At 44.6% G+C, this 20,475-nt stretch overlaps 4 protein-coding genes across 4 annotated transcripts; 2 read left to right on the forward strand and 2 right to left on the reverse strand.

Moving 5' to 3' along the window:
- Positions 1-226: 226 nt before the first annotated feature.
- On the forward strand, positions 227-2,698 carry BHQ10_003731 (uncharacterized protein; the record flags this gene model as incomplete). Its single annotated transcript, XM_040876020.1, has 1 exon — positions 227-2,698. The coding sequence occupies one exon, from the start codon at positions 227-229 to the stop codon at positions 2,696-2,698; it is 2,472 nt and encodes an 823-aa protein (XP_040732235.1).
- Positions 2,699-4,273: 1,575 nt separating this feature from the next.
- Positions 4,274-8,013, reverse strand: BHQ10_003732 (uncharacterized protein; the record flags this gene model as incomplete). The annotated part of the gene is made up of 9 exons (XM_040876021.1): positions 4,274-4,654; positions 4,895-5,230; positions 5,303-5,430; positions 5,521-5,649; positions 5,705-5,752; positions 6,447-6,662; positions 6,729-6,933; positions 6,986-7,695; positions 7,755-8,013. 9 exons carry the CDS (start codon positions 8,011-8,013, stop codon positions 4,274-4,276), a joined length of 2,412 nt encoding a protein of 803 aa, XP_040732236.1.
- Positions 8,014-8,723: 710 nt separating this feature from the next.
- Positions 8,724-9,239, forward strand: BHQ10_003733 (uncharacterized protein; the record flags this gene model as incomplete). The annotated part of the gene is made up of 2 exons (XM_040876022.1): positions 8,724-8,805; positions 8,863-9,239. 2 exons carry the CDS (start codon positions 8,724-8,726, stop codon positions 9,237-9,239), a joined length of 459 nt encoding a protein of 152 aa, XP_040732237.1.
- A 6,039-nt stretch (positions 9,240-15,278) lies between these two features.
- Positions 15,279-17,203, reverse strand: BHQ10_003734 (uncharacterized protein; the record flags this gene model as incomplete). The annotated part of the gene is made up of 3 exons (XM_040876023.1): positions 15,279-16,244; positions 16,300-16,749; positions 16,829-17,203. The coding sequence occupies 3 exons, from the start codon at positions 17,201-17,203 to the stop codon at positions 15,279-15,281; spliced, it is 1,791 nt and encodes a 596-aa protein (XP_040732238.1).
- Between the last annotated feature and the right edge of the window lie 3,272 nt (positions 17,204-20,475).

The raw sequence follows: 20,475 nt of genomic DNA on the forward strand, positions 1-20,475 counted from the left end.
TGTTTTCTCCCCGCTCAAAAAGCGGAGGTGATGGCTATAAATGGAAAATAGGTAAGTCATTTTGCATGGAAATGGGCATTTTAATATCGCCGTGATACTAATTATCTGCCAAATTCAATAGCAGTTCTGACACACGTTCCACCTTCAATCTATGCAACATTTCCGTTTGCGTACGCCTCGCCATCCTCATCCAGTGTCGCGCCGGAGCTAGTTTCTGTCGCCTAAAATGGCTAGAGATAAGAGCATAAAAGAACATGGTGGAGATAAAGTAAAATCACCGCGAAAGAAACACCGCTATGAAGAAAACGTCGTCGCATCGCCCGTCAACTCACCGAAGCCGAAGAAGAGGAAGAGGGAAAGCAAAACTGAAGACTCGGATAACAGATATGATACCCATGAAGGACAAAACGGAGTCGTCACACCAGTCAAGGAATCCGAAAAGCTTCAATCGAAAGATCAGACGCCGTCGAAGGGTGCTGTTTCGAGTGGTAGCAAGGAGAAGAAAAAGCGAAATGATGCTTCGAATAAATCAGAATCATCTCATCGAGCCGATGAGGCGGCTGAGGATATGCAAATAGATGATAACACGCCTAAGAAAAATAAAAAACGCAAACACGAGGAGGCAAGAAATGAGGAGAAGCATAAGTCGAAGCATGCGAAGCTGCTCAAAAAATTTGAGAAATCAATCAAAGCTAGACCCGTCGCCGAAGATGTGGAAGAAGCTCCAATTGAGACTGGCACGCCGGTTATTGCTCACGGCTTAGAGCCTCTTCCACAGCCGGAACCTGCTGGAGATACAGGAGAAAAGCCTACATACTCTACAATGCCCGATTGGATCACAAATCCCGTCACGAAATCTCCATATGACCAAGAGGATGGACAACCTGTCAAGTTCGATGATATAAGCCTCGATAGAGGCGTGGTCTCAAAACTCGAAAAACATGGATACAGTGAGGCAACACCAGTACAAGCTACAGTCATTCCCCTTCTTCTTGACGAGAAGCATCGCCATCGAGGTGATTTGTGTGTTTCGGCCTCTACTGGATCGGGGAAAACATTGTCATATGTGCTCCCAATCAACCAGTCACTTCAGAGGGAATATCTTCCAAGGTTCCGTGCTCTCATTGTCGTGCCTACCAGGGAGTTGGTGAAGCAGGCCAGAGAAGCATTCGAAGCTTGTGGAAGCAATCTACGAATTGGCACTGCCATTGGAAATGTTGCTCTAAAGGACGAACAGCAGAAAATAATGAGATGGGAGTCTGTCTACAGTCCTGAAAAGTACAACCAGGATCAGCAGAAAGTCATGTCAGAAGATGACTGGGCAGATTTCGACCTTCTCAAGTACAAAGATGAGGTAGAGCGCACAAAAGACCAATTACCGCAGTACGTGCAAGTGGCTCGACCGAACATTGATGTTCTCATTTCAACGCCTGGTCGATTGGTCGATCACATCCGCCAAACAGATGGGTTCAGTCTTCGTCAACTCCAGTGGCTAATAGTGGACGAAGCCGATCGGCTGCTCAACGAGAGTTTCCAGGAATGGGTTTCTGTGCTCATGACTGCACTCAACAAAGAGAAGACTGCCAATGTAGGCGACTCTGTCCTGGCTAGAATAGGACGGCCGATACAGTCACCTTACCCGAAAAAGGTGGTTCTGAGTGCAACGCTTACCAACGATATTACCAAACTCAACTCTTTGCGCTTGGATAATCCAAAATTAGTGGCAATCGGCTCGAAAAATATGAATCCTGATGAAGGAGCGAATCATGAAACAGAGCAATTTGTCTTGCCATCCAACCTCACGGAACATTTTGTGCCTGTAGGCGATGGGTCCGAAAAGCCAATCCATCTGATGAAATTGATAATCGCAATAAACAAATCGAAGTGGAGTGGTATTGGAACCCCTGCGTATACTTCAATTTTTGACAGGAAACCCACAAAAAGTGTTGACACGGACGATGAGACAAGCTCGGATGATGATGATGCTACAAGTTCTTCAGGCAGTGATACAAGCAGCTCTGACGAGTCTTCAGACTCTGACTCGGACTCTCGATCTGAGGCCGATTCAGACTCAGATTCCTCGTCCGAGTCAAGCTCCGGCTCAAGTTCTGATAACGAGAGTGACAGCAGTTCCGATTCGGAATCGGACACCTCATCCGTCAGCATCGAGCCTTCAGAAATCGTCCCAGCCAAATCCGACGCTGGCATTACCTCAATGCTCATCTTCACCAAATCCACCGAATCCGCAGCCCGCTTATCCCACCTCCTCAGCCTCATGAATCCAGCACTAAAAGACAAAATCGGCACCATAGTCAAATCCAACAACTCCTCTTCCTCTCGCAAAACACTCAGAGACTATCGCGCCGGAAGAATAAACATCATAGTCGCCACAGACCGTGCGTCGCGAGGTATCGATCTAGTCGGCCTCGGCGCAGTGATCAATTACGACATGCCTACAAGTCTGACCACATATGTCCATCGTGTGGGACGAACCGCGCGAGCCGGAAAATCAGGTCAGGCATGGACGCTGGTTGAGCATCGCGAGGGATTGTGGTTCCAGAAAGTGATTGTCAAGAGCGAGAATGTGGTGCGATCGGGCAAGGTCATTAAACCCGCTAAGTCGGAGAAAAATACAAAGGCTATGGTTAAGGAATATACGGCGGCTCTTGAGGCTTTGGAAAAGGCTGTTAAGGGATGATTTGGCCCAGTTTGGAGCCATATGGCTAGGTGGATGTGTCTTTTATTCCATGCAAAATGTACATAAAGCAGCTGTCTTCGCATGAATGGAGTTTGCAATGTCACTTCATGCATTTTGATCTATACTTTGATTGTAAAATCGGCTATCTTAGGTGACTGATTCATCGGGATCAATGTTGGTATATTCTTCCAGCTTATGCACAGGATGGGGTTATTATGTCTTGTATTTTTAAGGGCTCAACTGATGCTGCATTCTTCGAAGATTTTATGGTGACCTGCTTCATCGTTGTGGGAAATGGCTAGAACTCAAGTTAGTTGTTGTAATGGATAATGCTTCCTTCATCCTTCTGAAAAGGTCAATTCGATGTGTTTCAAAGCTGGTGTTCAGCGTCTAAATTTACTCACGTACTCTCCAGATTTCTACCCCAATTGAGGTGCTTTTGCCGAGCTGAAGGCCTTTATACGACCCCATTGGCTATCTTATGCGAATAACCTTCAAGGATTTGATAACTTCCTTGAGTGGTGTGTTAAAACAGTAGGTGCAAGGGAGCAAAATGCAAAAGGACATTTTCGAAACGAGGGCATTGAGATGAGAAAACCGCCAATCTCATTCTAAATATGGTACCAAGTCTAGTAATTCCCTTGACGTAAAACAGGACTAAGCAAATAAGTTTTCCGACCTTCATTGGTTACTAGGCTATTCCAACCTTGGGAGTAGGGGCCTATATACAAAGATTTCTTTCCCAGAACATGTACATGCAAACAGTATTCTTTCGGATCCATCATATACCTGCTGAAACCCATCCCCGGTGAGGTCGGTTGAGTAACCATTGTGATCAGCCATGGGAGTGAATGGACCCTATACATGTACCTCCGTTACTCTGCTTTCTCCTCTCTCCAGCAATAGTTTGATAGCGACTACCTGACAGAAATTAGAGGCGAAGGATGATATTGAAGACATGTTGTTCGAGAAATGGTACAACACGGCAGAAAGCAACACGCACACCACACCGCAGTAAAAGAGAACTCGGCAGAGGATTTTAGATTGAGGAGCGTTTAATTCATTTTCTTCTGCTCTGGAGGATGACCAAAGCGAAAAATAGGTGGTCAGCAGGTAGAAGCATGTCTGGGAGAGATTGTTCCAAAACCCGGCGTCGGACGGTTTCCAGAAAGATAGGACCAGGAATGCTCCACTAACGCATATAACAATAGAAAATATGATTGTATCGATATCCCGCCATCTGATCGGTTTTGAGATGCCCTTCGAGAGACGTATCCGTGATTTGAAATGAAGGTAACGTTGCCAAACTGACGATACAGAGCTGATGGTGACGTTGTTACCATGGCGGCCCTTCTGATTTGAAGATTGCTCCTCTGTCAACAAATTATATGCTCTAACTGGGGACGGTTGTCGTTCTTCCCTATTTTGAACAGCCCTTCGACGGAGTTTGGAGGGCTTGCTCTCCTGCATTGCCTTTTTCTCATCGGCAGAGTAGTTTCTTTTGATTTCACGAACACCTGCTTACAACGTTGAGATCAAGCGTCAGCTAATTTAAATCCATATTTTCGAATTCCACTAACCAGCGGACGGTGCATACATACTCTGAATAGTGTGGTTGAGATCATAGTTAAAGTTCTTGTGGTTGTAGTCATGTTGTTTCTGTACTGTGATGCGAAAGTGATATAGAGCATTTTTTCTGGCCGTCAGATACTCTCTCAGTGCGCGGCAATCCCATACCTTCCAAATAGCAAGGTTGTCTGTCAAAAGACACTCGATTTCTTCGAGCAGAGCAAATCCACCCGTAGAATGAAACGTCTTTTGATATCCGGTCCAGCCTTCAGCTTGCTGTAGGGCAATCAGAGCGATCCAGTCGCCAAATTTGTCAGACCATCCTTTGTGGAATTCACGACTATTGAAAGAGGATTCCAAGTCATCAAACGGCTGTTGTGGCGCCTGCTGTTGCGAATGCCAGTATCAACGCAACAATTGGACCTGGTCTTACCGTAACTGCCCGGCCATATAGGGAGTAAATACCACTTCTGCAGCAATATATTAAGATTTATGTATAGCTGACTATTGTATACATACTTTATAACATTCAATAACCATCCTTAAGCGAATCTTGAGTACAACCCTGGAACATTTGCTCGTCCGCGATTATTATCCGAGCCCTCATGAATCGTGGACAACGCCTACAATGTTAGAATTCTCCAAATTTTCCTCCGTATACACTTGCCCCCAGATAGGGTGGTTGAGGTACCCCGGATCAAATATGTTAGAAATTGACCGGGGTCGGATCCAGTCAATCAGAGCTTCCCAATTGACACACTCGTGTTGACTTGAGAAATTTCCCAAAGGAACTGCTTGTTTCTTACCCCATCGCATAGTCACAGGAGTAATATCGGCACGGCACATGATTCCCTGTCGGAGGGTATCGAGACAGTGTTCGAGGTGGATCTTTTGATCTGCATGCTGGGCAGATGTCACGTTGGGGAAATAAGTCTCGGGCCATATGAAGCGATGGATATGCTTCTGATGATATGAAACGACTCAGTCCATGCCAAGAAGTAAGGATAGTCATAAATTTGAAATTGAGAAACTCACAATACAGTGCAACTCATGCCAAAATTGAAATGTTGCAAACCAGCCTCCGTCAGGCAGATGAACGGATTCGGCCTTGCGCTGTGTGTCGATGCGATCCATCTCTGAATCTGTGAGACGAACATTGGAATCTATCTCACTGATGAGTCAGATTTCTTCTTTTTTTACGTTGGAAACTTGTCGTAGAAACTATGCATGAAACGAAAGCCGCTTGAACGTACACTGCAAAAGCTCATGCCAGGCTTCGTCGAGACCTTTTCGAGGCGGTCCTGCAAAAGGACTAGACTCTCCAGGTGTATCCTCGACATTAAATGTGACCGGAACATATGAAATGACCTCGTGTGCAGGAGCTAACAAGATTGTTAAAGGGCCGTATCAAGTATGAATAGCAAATATAGAACTTACAGTAAACGTGCTTCACGCTGTTGTTCAGCTGTGCAGCAAAAGCTTGGACTACCCATATTCCCATCATTATCCAAGGTACGAGGAATAGAAGAACAACCCAAACCGGGACCGAAAGACTTCTTGAAAAAGACCACCAACGACTCTGCTTTGCCCATCGGGACTCGCATCCCTTCTCGGATAGCAGAAATGCTTCATTCTCATTCGGACTGTCGTCGCTCAGAGAGCAGTTATATTCTGCTGCTTCAGCCATCGTTCAATGACTTTCCGAATACGTCTCAGAATTTTAGCATAATGCTTGATTATCGAGGTGGACAACCACAATGAAAAAGTGAAATCCGTAGGGCAGGAGGCCAGCAGGTGAAGCACCCCCTCTTTCTGCTGTCTAATGACTCAGGGATGCAATCAATGCAGGCTTAGAACAATTTCGCCCCATGTGCCTTGTACATAAAGGCCAGTAATATTGTCGAAAATTCCTACCAGTCACATGAGTACGCAGCATGTAAACAAGAAGGCAGATTGCGTACACAAGGTGAAATTCAATATGCATAACTGCATCTAACGCCCCTACCTATATACAACCTCGAAATTACGAGTTAGATCTATGTAATTACGCCACTATCATTGTATCTGTCACAATGGATTTACGTATCTTCTGAATCTATCCCCTCCGACAGCACAGGTTCATAATTGGATGGACTTTGCGCTTGATGTAACATCACAGCTGAAATAGCTGCAGTCATACTCGCAACAAAGAATGGCAATCCTGACCAGTCCCCACCCATTTTCACGCCAACAGCATAAGTCGAAGAGTAGACAGGCCCAGCCAGAGCTGAGCTTATGCGTTGGAGAATCGTGAAGACTGAGTAAACTACGTTAATATCCTCTTCTCGGATTTTCTCCGTGATCAGAGATCGCGTTGCTGCTTGAACACCTCCCGCCGACGATGTCAAAACAAGACCTGAGGATTTTGGTATCAGTAAACGAAATCTATATGCGGCAAGTGAGAGAAATGGTGAAAGATTACCGATGATTGCTAGTTCAACGGAAGAACCAAGACCAAGCATCAAGGTACCTAATGTCAAGAAATAAACACCGACTAGAGCAATTATCAAGTCACACTTGTAACCGGCCCACTTCCAAGATGCAACCAGGTACAGTCGGACATATGGAAGTATGACGACAAGCACAACGAATTGGATGCTGTCTGCTATTGCTGATAGAAAGGTAGCCTTCAGATGTTATTGCATTAGCGTAGAACCAAGTGTTAGAGTGAATACGTACGTTTGAATAATTCCAATGATAACGCCCGGTGATGTAGAGTAGTAAAATCATTGGGGATGCATCGTCACTCAATTGGGCAGAAAAGGCTGCTCCGAGCAGCACTAGTAGCGGTATATTGCTGAGAACAATTCCGAAGCCTTGTTTGACCTCGTTCAACATACGCAAGCTGCGTGACAACGTGGTCGTTTTCCCGTCTGTGGTGGATACATTCGCATCATTCTCAGCCTGCGTCGTTATCGTGCCATACCCAATCGAGGTTGATGAAGAAGTATTAGACTTAAACGAAGAGGTCATTTGAGGGCTGACTCTTGAGATTAACAGACTGGTGATGAAAGATAGAAACAGGGAAATCAGCCCGACAAACCAGGTCAGCCATGCGGACTTCGCCATGAGGAAGCCACCTAGACCCTCTGCGATGACGGCAGAAGCGATAGATATTGCACGAATAGACCAGAATACAAATGTTCTGTTCTCGTCTGTGGAGTTGCGTGTTGCAACAACATGCATCATTGTCGAACTAATCGCCGTCCCTCCTCCAATCATCTCGAAAATGGGGCCCATGAGAATGAAGCGAACAGGGATTCTGTCTGCAAACCTGCATACTAGGAAAGGCCAACTCTCCTCCAGGAGAACGCCGAGCAGTGCCATCGACATAATAAAAACATGTCCATACCGATCTGCAAGGATGCCGTATGGAACGGCAAGAATGGCTGAGTTGTTAACTGGAAACTATTTGATCCGTTGACGGTTAAATGTGCAGGAAACGTACTTGGTATGATCCCAAACAACCTTTCGAGACCCTTCAATGCTGCTAATTCAGACTGTACTGTTGAGACTTTGCACTGGGGATTCTCCTGCTCCGTGCTAGGAGCAGGAAAAATACCTTGCTGCAGGCACAGTATGGTTTCGTAAATCTTTGTTCGTGGCGCTTGCTGAATATTCTCGCCGAAGAAGAAAAAGAATATTGCGAAATACAGCAGGGGGATGACGAGTCGGCCTGCCTGACCATTCTTGATGACAGCGTTCATCTTGAAAGGGGCAAAAGTTGCTCAAAGCAGGTGTAAAGTGGATTTAGGGATGAAAATGCTCAAACCCCAGATATTAGAGATAAATCAGATCTAGGCTACAGCAAAAAGCTTAGTACTATAAAGCCTCCTTACAACACATGGAGAAATAACATAAGCGAGCAACGATCGGCACGCGCAACATGACAGGGGTAGTTGCGACAGCTCAACAGTGAATGATGTCTTGTCGGGCCGCCGGATTGTATTATCCGAAGCCCAGTTTCCAAATTTGTGACTGTAAATGAATGTAGACATATACTCGCCGAAGAACCCTGCATTTAATGGTCATGCATAGATGGATGGGACTAGGGCTTTCACTGGATAGCGACACATATTCCCGTCAGGGAAGGTGCCAGAGGACACAGGTGTAGTATACTAGCTCATTTCACGCCATCCGAAAGCACGATGCCATCACCGACATGAGTCGTCTCCAGAAATGACTCTGAACAGATTACGACGTGTGGTGGGTTTGTCGAAGATTATTCGCATGTTCATTTGGAAGCGTTAAAAAATCTTGAGATTATAAAGGAGTCATTTTCCCGTTCGTCAATTCAATCGTCCTTTGTGAGTGCTCGCATCAAACTGCACAAGAAACATATAACTGTCCGACTCAATTTCATCCAACTTTCTCGCTCTACCAAGAATACCAATAGAGCCCGCAATCTTGTTTCAAAATGCGAACTGTATTCCTAAGTACCGCCTTGGTGGCATTGTATGTCACATTGACCTCAGCTACCCCGGCAGTCTCTCGTGACGGTTTGCATCCCCTCCAGTTTTGATAATGTAGATAAGTTATCTTATAATTTGTTTTAGGGCTGAATGTCGCTCGGGATGTGATCCTTAATGGTGACGCGGATGCAGCTTACGAGAAGTCTTCTGTGCGTCGCAATGATGCCGATGCTGCCTATGAGAAATCCTCCAATGCCCGCCGCAGTGATGCCGACGCTGCTTATGAGAAATCCTCCAATGACCGCCGCGGTGATGCCGATGCTGCCTATGAGAAATCCTCCAACGCCCGCCGCGGTGATGCCGACGCTGCTTATGAGAAGTCTTCTGTCCGCCGCAGTGATGCCGATGCTGCTTATGAGAAATCCTCCAATGACCGCCGCAGTGATGCCGACGCTGCTTATGAGAAGTCTTCTATCCGCCGCAGTGATGCTGATGCCGCCTACGAGAAGTCATCTGCTTAAGGTCAACTAAGCAGAAATGACGAATTATGTCCAATCATTGACAGTTAAAGATAGCTAGTGGAAAAGATGCCGGAGACTTTGTTGTCTACTTTTTGCTAGTGAGATTGGACAGCCCATTTATGGCTTAAATCCAGAGAGTCCAGCCCTAGTACATGGACTGGAAATGTGACCATTTGAGGTTAATAGTCAATCTAAATTCTCTCGTATATGACCTTTTCCTGCAAGTTTTCAATGATTATATCCGAGCTTATAAACGAAACGATTGAATCTCCAAAAACATGTAAATTTCATAGAAATGCAATATCCTACCTGATGAAAGTTTCCATGATCCGCCTATCACTATAAATGAAGCACTCTTCTATGTTGTTGTCGTTGTTGATAATGCAGAGGGAAGAGCCAAAAAGCACCCGGCCTCAATTCAGTGGTCTAGGAAGTAGTCGAGAGTTGAAAGAAATCGAGTCTATTCCCTTCTTTAATCTTTAGTCAGTGTCGGCGGGKTTTGATACTTCATTTGTTGACCTTCTGGAAGAGAAATTGATACTGACAATAAACTGCGACATAGTACCCGCTATTAGTAGTATTTGTTACCAAGAAACAACGTCGTTAGTATTTCTCAACGTAAATAGTATTTCAGAACATTTCCCAGTATCATAATATCAAGCTGCACTATCCTGCTGTTTATACCAGAGGTTTTGAAAAAGACCATAGTCTTTCTGTAGAAGTTCGTCTGGGGCTCCGGATTCTACAATCTCGCCTGAATCTAAAACTACAATCCTATCACAATTGAGGAGCGTGTTTAATCTATGCGAAACCGATAGTACTGTATGCGAGGCAAACTCCTGCTGAATAACTCTCATCACCTGAGCCTCGGTTTTTGTGTCAAGACTGCTTGTAATCTCATCCAGAAGCAGTATATTTTTTCTGTTCTTTTCCAAGATTGCTCGGCAAATTGAAATCAACTGCTTCTGGCCATGGCTCAATGCTAGTTGTTCAACATCAATGTCAAATTTCTGGTGAGAAGGGACTAATTGTGATAGCCCTAATCTCTCCAAGGTATGATAGACTTCTTCGTCGGAATAATTTGAGAACGGGTCAATATTTGACCGGAGGCTTCCAGGGAATAGGATTGGTTGCTGCGTTACCACGATGAAAAGTGACCGCACGATTTCGGTTGGGATAGTCGAGATATCGATACCATTGATTGTGATGCTGCCTGCTATGGTCGGAATCATTCGAAGTAGTGCCAACATGACGGACGATTTGCCGCTGAATCATCATTTGATGAGTACGAGTTGCTGAATATTGGGATTGAAGTAGAAGGATAGAGCTCACCTTCCAGAACGTCCACAAATCCCGACTTTGACACCGGCACCTACATTCAATGAAAAGTTTCTAAGCACAGGGCTCATTACAGAGCTGACAGCTCTATGTCAGTCCGGTCGATCACATTTCCAAAACAAGAAAAAATAAAGGATGGAGCAACTGACCCCCCATATGAAACAACAGCAGAATTGAATTTGATAGAATTGCCGCTGTCAACAGAACTGAGCCTGGTCGAGTTTGATGATTCATGTGAATGATCTTCCTGTGGAACTTCAGCGACAAAGGACCTTATTCTTGCAATAGCCCCTAGTGATGTCTCTAGTGAAGTATAGGACACTATCAATGAGCTCAACGTTTGCGAGAAGCCCACCACATTGATCAAAGCAGTACCTATGGAGTTCGTCGTAGATGTACCGTCAACTTGTGTTGCCAAAGCGATCAATAGTGTAGCAACAAAAGCAACTAACATGTTGAGGACCAAACCCAACCAGCGCTGAATGCAGTAAAGGGTATAGAACGGTCGCTGCGAATTCTCCAACCGCGAGATACTAGTGTTTTCGAATGATTGAACCCATCCATAAGCGCGGATGGTCTCTAGGCCAGTATACATGTCTAATATATGACTGAATAGCGGAGATTTCGCTTCCAAATCTAGATGGCGGACCTGTCGAGAAGTCCTCAGATAGTTCATCTGGATGAAATAGACGATGAGACCGAGAACCGGCAGCACAACCGAGATGTATTTGGCTCCAGCACATATCAAAGCTGCCTGCGCAGCGCACATAAAAACATCGTAGACCAGGGATACGGTGGAGTTAGGGAGGTCTTCATCTACCAATGTCAAGTCCTGACTGAAACGGTTAAGGGTCACCCCCGAGTCTGTCCCCGTATAGAAGATGTATGCCGCGCCCATAGTGGCTTTCAAAAGCGATTTGTGCAGCATTTGTCCTGATCGTGGAACGATAATTTGAAACATGAATAAAAGACAGGCTCCAAAGAACAACAAAGAGCCTAGGCCAAAAGCCGCATAAACAAATCCATAGATGTAATTTGTGCGTCTGGTCGTATCTGATTGCAGAGCATCCACCCAAAATCCAACCCAGACCTGACCAAATCTCATGCAAAATGTGCAAACTGCATTCAGTCCAAGGTACACTAGTAGCCTTGAAGTCCCAAAGCTGCCAATATAATACTTATAGATTGCAGTATCCCCCTGACTACGCGCCGAATCGTCCGGGACCAATGACTGATGAAATATAGGCAACGTGCTGGGTAGGTCGGTTTCAAGCTCTGATTTATCAAACTGAACATTGTCAAAGGAGTTTATTGAACCGCTATTCACAGCGTCTTCGTCAGTATTTGCATCCCTATCATGGACTTGAAGGTGATTGGGTTTTTCAACAGAGGTGATAATACCCCCAGACTCTAAAGTCAATACAGAGTCGGCTAGCTTTTGGTAATTTTGATTATGTGTAGCTAAGACAACAGTCATGCCGAGCCTTTGTAAAAGACCTTTTCGTGAAAATATATTCCTGGAAATTGATGCCTCAGTGGCAGCATCCAACCCACTGAAAGAATCATCCAAGAGAAGCAGGGGCTTCCTGGCATAGATTGCGCGCGCAAGCGCTACTCGCTGGGACTGACCTCCCGAGAGTTTGATTGCATTCGTACCAAGTAATGTGTCTTCTCTCTGGGGCAAGTGTGCAATATCGGATTCGAGACATGTAGCAGATATCACATCTTTATACAGCTTCTCGTCATAGGGCTGCCCTCCGAGGATATTGTCCCGCAAACTGCAATTTTGCAGCCAGACTGTTTGACTGCAGTACGCTATTGATGAAGTAGCCATACTGACGGAGCCTTGGAGACACAGAACTTCACCTAAAAGTGCTTTTAGCAGTGTTGTCTTTCCAGATCCTACTACTCCAAATACGACAGTAAATGTCTTGGGAAAGCAGTTCCAAGAAACTCTGTTTAAGACGGGACTTTCCCGCAATTCATATCCGAACGAGGCATCTTTAATAGAGAATACAGGGCTATTTGTTGCCTTCGGTGTATCTGGGCTGAGGGTGTTCTCTCTTGACTCAATTCCTTCTGCTTTGGTGACGAGTTCCAAACTGACACTGGTACTACCCTGGACTGAGGATGTACCAATTGCAGCGGCTGAGTGAAAGCGGCGATAGTCGATCCTCTCTTCAAGTTCCAGATATGCCTGTATTCTATTAAAACAGGCCAGTGACGCCAGAAAATTCGGAAATGCAAACAGCGCCAAACCGAGGGGGCTCGACATCAGTGCCACAACTGTGAGGGCGTAATAAACGATACCGCTCGTCAACGAATCCGCAAGGTTGTGTCTTGTGAATGCATACAGTAGAATTACCGCTATTGGCGAAAGAAATGATGACATGTTTGCACAGACGTTCACCACCGTATCGATCCGTAGATATGATTTAGCTTTGGCGATCTCTCTAGCCCGTAGCTTTTCCATTTTCTCCCCTTGTAATGATGCGATCCCAATCATTTTCAACCATTTTAAATTCAATAAAAACCCCGAGGTAAAGCTAACTCGTTCTTGAMCCTTCSCCAGCCATAAACTTTGTCGTCTTTGGAGTATTTTCGCAATTTGACCACTGGCCAAGACAGAGCCTATAGCGAGAACAATCGGTGCCACACATGCAAACCCCAGTTTCCTCTCCAATAGATAGATAGAAACCCCGACATCGATTGGCGACACCCACATCTCATGTATATTTGTCCACGATTGGGCAATGGCATTGGTATCTGTCATCATGAGTGTGGCCGCAGCAGAATCACTGGTCTTCGAGTTGCTGAGTCGCAAAGTTTTCGGATAGATCAACGTAATTAGCCCACCCCGAACTTGTGTTATCATTTGATATGTTTTATGCTTATACATGGCACTGCTCACGGCGAGGCCAACATATATCAGGGCAGTGGCCCCAATAAGCCCATATCCCACATTCCGATCTCTCCCTGAAGCCTCATCAATGTAATCGATCACACGAAATGTCAAAAAAGGCTGTGCAAACGTAAAGGCACTCTGCATAAGTCGAGGAACCGCAGCGGCTAACATTTTCCATTTGACTGCCCACAGTGTGGCTCTGATCAATTTGTGCTTATGAGTGGACGTTGAATAGGAATCCCATGAAGTCCGAAATTTCTGTTCCAATGTCATTGAATACATATCAGGTTCCAATTGACACATATCAGATGGAGTTAACGTAGAACGAAACCCTTTCCAGAGAAGAGGATTCAACCACCAAAAGGCAAGTTTACTCAAGAATCCTGACGTGGTCTCTAGTGACAAATTTTGGTAAGGATGCAAAAGGAGATTGCGCTTTGGTCGTGCCTCGATGATTAAGATCACCGTTTTGATTCCTAGACTGGCAGTTGCAATCGCTGTGAGAGATCGCTTTTCGTGAAGCAACCATAGTGTACGGAGTTGAACAGCGTCAAACCAGAGGCTGAAAAACAAAAAGACTGTGAGGACCGTTGAAGGATGAACGGATCTCGTGGACTCCAATCCCGAAAGAAGGGCTATCACTAGAGCATCGACTATGTTCAAAGATGCCGCTGGGATCGCGGTTTCAATGGAAAATTCAGGTGCAGATGCCCACAGACACAAAAGAGTGATCTGTAGGGCCCCGAAACTTGCAAGTAAACACTAGAATAACGTGAATCGTGTGGTTTACTCAGGCACGAATAACCTACCTACCTGTCTTAAGTAGTACCGATTGCTCCATGCAGCCTTTTTATCCTGTCGCAAGAGATAAGGTAGACGGACTAGAAAAGCCACAATTAGAATGCCAGATGGAACCATAGACATGAAAATCTGCTCAAAAAGCAAAGTAAAATCGAATCCACATTGCTCAATGACAACTGGGCCGAACGTGTTCTGCGTGCAATTAGCCATATTGGCGCTGCATGCAATTATCGCCGTGGGAAAGAATCCAGGTAAGAGGATAAAGGTGCATAAAGCTACTGTAAATCAAACATATAACTCGAGTACTCTAGATACCTAAACAGATTTGTGATGCTCAAGCATTCGTAGTCTTCCTTTCGAGAACAAAGGAGGTGACGCAAGTTCGATTTGTAAGTGTAACTAGTTATTTCATTGGACGCTTATTTGCAATTTTCAGGCTAAATGATGATAGATTTATGATGCATCAATGAGCTGGTATCAAATAGTTTGCTTTTTAACAGCGGGACTTAGCAGGGATTACCGGAGTTCACTGGTGAGACCGTCACGATTGGCAGTCAATTATCTAGGCAATTGACAGAGCCACAGGTATAGAAATGGGTCTACATGTACAATGGACAACCTAGCAATACTGGGCGAGTCTCTATATGAGCAAGGTACAAAATTGGCATGCATATGATGTGTGCTGCTTTTTCAATAGCAATACGACCATAAAGACCATAATTTATGCGTAAAAGCCACACCTGACACGATATAAACATCGCGATCGCAGAATTAGTCAATACGGAACAGTGTTAATTTAGCTGCCTGGACTTCTGTCGTGCCAAGCGTGGAGATATACAGTCTTGAAGCATGAACCCTTGTTGCTAATGTGCTAAACCGATCTGAAGTTATGTTGAGTTCAAGACAATTTATGAACCTTCCCGTCCGACTCGGCAGCCGAGCAGTTTCTGGCCGTTTCTCCGTGCAGGGTTTCCACAATGAGGGTGCATAGGCCTTTACTGCTCCAAAGCTGCATACAAACCATCGATGTCCTTGGCATACAAGTCAAAAGTCTGCTTTCGAGCCACCGAGCCTTTGGCCAGTCGCACAAAAGGCCGAGATGGCTCCGTTACAAGAACCAGCGATCTATTCAAACGGACCGAACTATGCGTGTAGCGGAGATTGATTTCATCAACAAGTGGCCAGATATCATCTACGGTAATCGTAGAATCTGCTAGCTCAAGCAACAGGAAAGGCTGTTTGCGCTGGTGGCCACCAACAAGTGCAGTGCGTATAGAAGGATGTGCTGATGCTATCTTGTCCTCTAGATGAGCGGCATACATCTTGATTTCTCCACTGAGAACAACGAGATCGTCGGTACGGCCTTGATAGAGCCAGTGATTTTTCTTAGCGGGGTCTGGGTGACGTTTCCAAAGATCTTTAGTGTGCCATGTGCTGGTTCGCGGTAGAGAACGAAAAACGTTGGTCAACGCATCAGTTTCGATGGTGCGATGCACAGTCAGTTCGTATAGTTCCTCCTCGTTCACAACGTTTTCCTCGGATTTGTTCTTAGAGCTCGCTAGACCAACAGGTTTGAACTCAATACCATTGACGGGATAGAAGTGAACATAAGCCCAGTCTTTCTTCACATCAAGCACCTGGGCCATAGGCCATGCGAAGCTCTCGGTACTCCCGAGAGCATTTCGCAATGTACCGAATTCTGAAGCAAGCCATTGACCAGTCTTTGTCTCAAGAGGAGAACCGGAAAAACATATGAGCTTCAACTTGCCCAACTCTTGTCGTTTGACTTCGTCTCGAACAAGATCCTGTAGCAAAGATGGATGATATATTCCCGTATCTAGGCGAGCATTCCGATGTATCTCATCTGCCAACGCAGCGTCAAATGGTCTATCGGGAGGGCCCATGACTGCTACTACGTCGATATAGATGGGGCAGACTAGGAATCCGGCGTAGCCTAGTAACTGTGACATGGTCAGGATATTCATTCCACATGACTTAGACATAAAAACGACTCACGTGGAAAGGGGGCACTGTGGTTAGCATTCGTTGACCATACCATTCTTGCACCAGGGGAATTCGACCTTCGATAGGCGGTAAGAGGCTCTGTGTAATGGGATTTGCAAGCATGCGCTGTGTGTAGTAGACGACTTTCGGCATGCCTGTTGAGCCGCTCGTGTGGACGATCAGGCAAGGGTCGTTACATGCTTCATCCCAAGTTCTGTTGTAAGGATAATGGCCACTTGGTCCAGCCTCAACATTTTTCCCTCCAACAGGCAACAAATCAGCAACTTCGGGGGCGACTGCGGTTGAGATCCTGTAAGCTGAAGACTCTAATTGCTGAAGGGTGGTGGTAATCTGCTCAACCAGGGAGAATGTGGTAGGAATATAGAAGACGGTATGACACTCTGTTTCCTTGATGAGATGAATGTGCGCATCCTTTGAGGCGAGAAGCGATGGCGACAACATCTGCGTATTATGTATTTGAGCAAAATATTTGATGGAAAGGACAAAATTTTCAGGAAAACAAAGTATTTCTTTTGCATACCTTACAACCAGCTTTTATAGCCGCCACAGCAAATATAGAATACCTCAAATCACGTGTGCCATAAAAGGCAAATGTTGGAAAGCTCGATTTTTGGGTCTTTCCCTGTTGGCCTTCTGAACTGATAATAGCTTTAGGTGCAGACCCCAGCTTTTCTTCAAGCCAGAATGAAGCTTTGTCGACGGCTTTGCTGAGTTCAAAGTATGTTATATCTCGAAATCCTTGGCTGAGGTCGTTATTATCCACGGGAATCGATGCAAAGACTTTTTGAGGATTATGACTGGCATTATGGTCGATTATCGTCGGAATGAGTTGGTGTTTCTCTCCTTGATTGATGAAATTCAGAATGTCATTCTCTGTGATTGGCTTTGGAGGCATTTTTGAGGCAATATATGGTGAGTGGTACACCTCAATTCCATTTTTCTCTTCAGTCATTTGGATTATGTCTTTGCTATTTCTCTCAGAAGGCGCAAGCTAGGCAAAACTTCGGCAGAAGTGAGCGCAAAGTAAATGAAACTTGAAAGTTAGAGCCAAGTGTTTCCTGGTAGGCAAATTTTGTCGTCTGCGAACCTTTAAACCAATGAAAATGATGTCGTTCCGGGGTTTTGTGTGATTATCGAGAAGAATGCGCGTTGTCGTCTCCTCTCGTGTTGATGCGAATTCAAATGTTGGCCTCTGGGTTCTGGCCATCATTTAAATGCTGCTCCGAGGTAAGAACGGCAAAATACGTACATACTAATCTCCACATGCCAATGAAACATGACATGGCTTCTAGATTAAAGTATCTGAGAACATCCAATCGCTCAATCGGCGGGGCGAAGTGGGCGGCCAACACTGAAGATCTACTGGTTTCGTACGTACGTATCCCAGAGTATTCTTGAAGACAGGCTGGAATGCTCCGATACTGGCGTTGATTGACTTCGTACAAGCATTGTAAATATAACTAACTCATACAGACAAATACAGTTTTTTATTTGAGCTGAGAATCACGGAGTACATGTCCGATACCATAACTGAACAGCCGCAATGGTCGCAATCACTGTGAGATTCGGCGCCGTTTTCCCCCCACCACGAGGCGCTATTAATTTAGTCAATCTAGAGATGCACCGGGAATAAGAACAAAGTTGCAGCTGAATCTCAGCCGCTGCATGTTGGCCCCTTATTTCCGGCGCCGTCCTCTCCACAGTAGCTGAACATATCCCACATATGTCAATAAGAACGTTACGTACGTACAGACTGATCTTCAAAACTTTAACTATGTGTAAAGTCTCCGATCAAACCAGAATTTACATTTTTGTGGCTGACGAAGATCCAGTCATGACCTCGACCTTTGACAATTAGCTAGGAACTAGTCATACCAGCAAGTATCATTCGCTGCTACAGCTGATTTCTGGCAGGATCACTTTACCCCTACCCCGAATATAGTAAGCGCAGCGCATATATCCACTATCCTGCCCTTATTGGACGGCAAGCATATCTCGCTAGAAGGTATTACAAAGAAAACCCTCTTAATGTTTCTATATAACACACCATATTTATATGGTGTAACGCGTGTTACAACCTGCCAAATCTGACCCTCATATATCCCGAAGACATATTCTCATTATTGTTGTTGTAACCACATATACAACAACCTACTATAAGTTCCTACGAAATTTTGGCGGCTCGCAAACGGTAGGATTTTGATTGTATAAAATCGCTTACCATTGGAAAATCCGTCCACAGAAGTTGGTTTACTCAACGATCATGGTCGAATATGTCTTTATTGATACTGTATCTCCGTCCAACTGACTCATGCTGAACACCTATGTAGAACAGAGAAAAAAGATAGCTCTGGTCCTCACTCAATTGAAACTGCTACTTGATTATAACTTCATGATGAATGATGTGATGAAGAGACAAAGAGCCCTCATGGAGATTGAGCTTATGGAGCTCATTGATTATCCAGCCACAGAGACTAAGCAGCTGCCAGCACGTGATCTGGTGGGACGTAATTGTGGCCTCAGGCAGAATCGTCCATTGCCCTAAGAATCCAAAAAAGGAAATATTCAAGTGACTTGTATCAAGCAGCTATGAAGAAGCGTGATACATGTTACATGTGATAAACTAGCCCCATTACTGGTCTATACATCTTTATACTTCAATTGCTTTATACCGCATGCATCAAAGGCGTCAAAGAACCTCTTAGTGCAACATAACGGCATTTAAAAGAATCTCATATCAGTAGAAGATGAAACTTGGAGAAGTTTGGGTTAGTAATTCTTAAAACTATTAGAATAAATGACTATACCTCCTCTTGTCCATTGAAAGGGAGAGCCAATCCCACGCGTATCTATAAATTCATAGACTTGCCTAACTCAGAGATCTAGAGTTTCATTTCCTAACTATGCTTCAATGAGACATGAAATCCAGCAACACTCTTAAAACATCCTTTCGATTATTTAAAGACAAATACAAGGATGAGGAACCTGAGCTACTAAGTCACCGACTCTGAAACAATGACTCGGTGTATAGATCAAGCTGCTGCGGGGAATGAAGATGAGCCGCCTCAAAAGAGGAGAAAATTCAGTATCAGAGAGGTACATGTAAAGATCTCAATATCTACTGATACTATTTCTGGAAACGTTACTAATAAAGTATAAGAACGAGGAGTGGTCTGCGTCTCTATATAAAACCATAACAGTTTCTTTACCCAATCAGCTTCGATCAGACCCTACAAATAAGCAAGAGCTCGAAAACTTTCTCAAATTATTTTTCCCAGCAGACGAAATAGCAATGGAGCCAGAGTTGAGACGCATTGGGAATCGTGAAGGACATAACCTTATTGAACTTCTACAAGACCTACATAAACAAGTGGGGGAACTCAAGGAGCAACAAAAGCATTATGACGAAGAATTGAAAGAGCTTCTATATCTTTAGTTTCTAATACTTATTTAGATATAATACAAAACTTAATAGACTATATTTTAGATAATAAGTATATCTCACTAGAAAATATTAGTGAGAAACCCCTTTACAAAACTAGCACGCATAGCTTTATACAATATTTCTATATAGTAGTCTATGCTAGATATTTTCTTTCTTTTAGTCAGACACACAGTACAATACATTACGCGTTCCGACTCAATTTCTCAATATCTAACGGTGTACATTAGGCATGCAAGCAAGATTAAGTATTAGCCTAATATGGAACAATTTCATAGCGGGAGAACTGGACTGGATTTAAACCATTTCCAAGTCTTGCACCGTTTGTGACTATCAATATGCACCGTTCTACTAGCTAATGATATATGTAGTGGAACTCTCACTGTATTAATTTAAGACTCATGGCCATGTTTACACTGTTAGGCCGGAAGCAAGCATGTTTACCAAGTAGCTTTTGCCAGATATCAATGAAATCTGAGTATAGCTTTCACTCATAATTATGCATTGTCAGCTCCTGCCTTTCGGTAGAGACGACAAAGCCATGTCGACTCCATCAATAACCGTTCGTCCCAGCCCCCGAGCCCACCAATGACTCTCTACCATTGTGAGCACAAGCCCGTATTCTCTGAGAATCCGAAGAGCCAGTACGTCTCTTCGTTTGATAAGTTCCATAAATTGACGTTTTGTGCCGACAAGCCACATGAATACGAACGATGGGTGCTGTG

The sequence above is a fragment of the Talaromyces amestolkiae genome, assembly GCF_001896365.1.
Source record: "Talaromyces amestolkiae strain CIB chromosome Unknown scaffold6.1, whole genome shotgun sequence".
NCBI lineage: Eukaryota > Fungi > Ascomycota > Eurotiomycetes > Eurotiales > Trichocomaceae > Talaromyces > Talaromyces amestolkiae.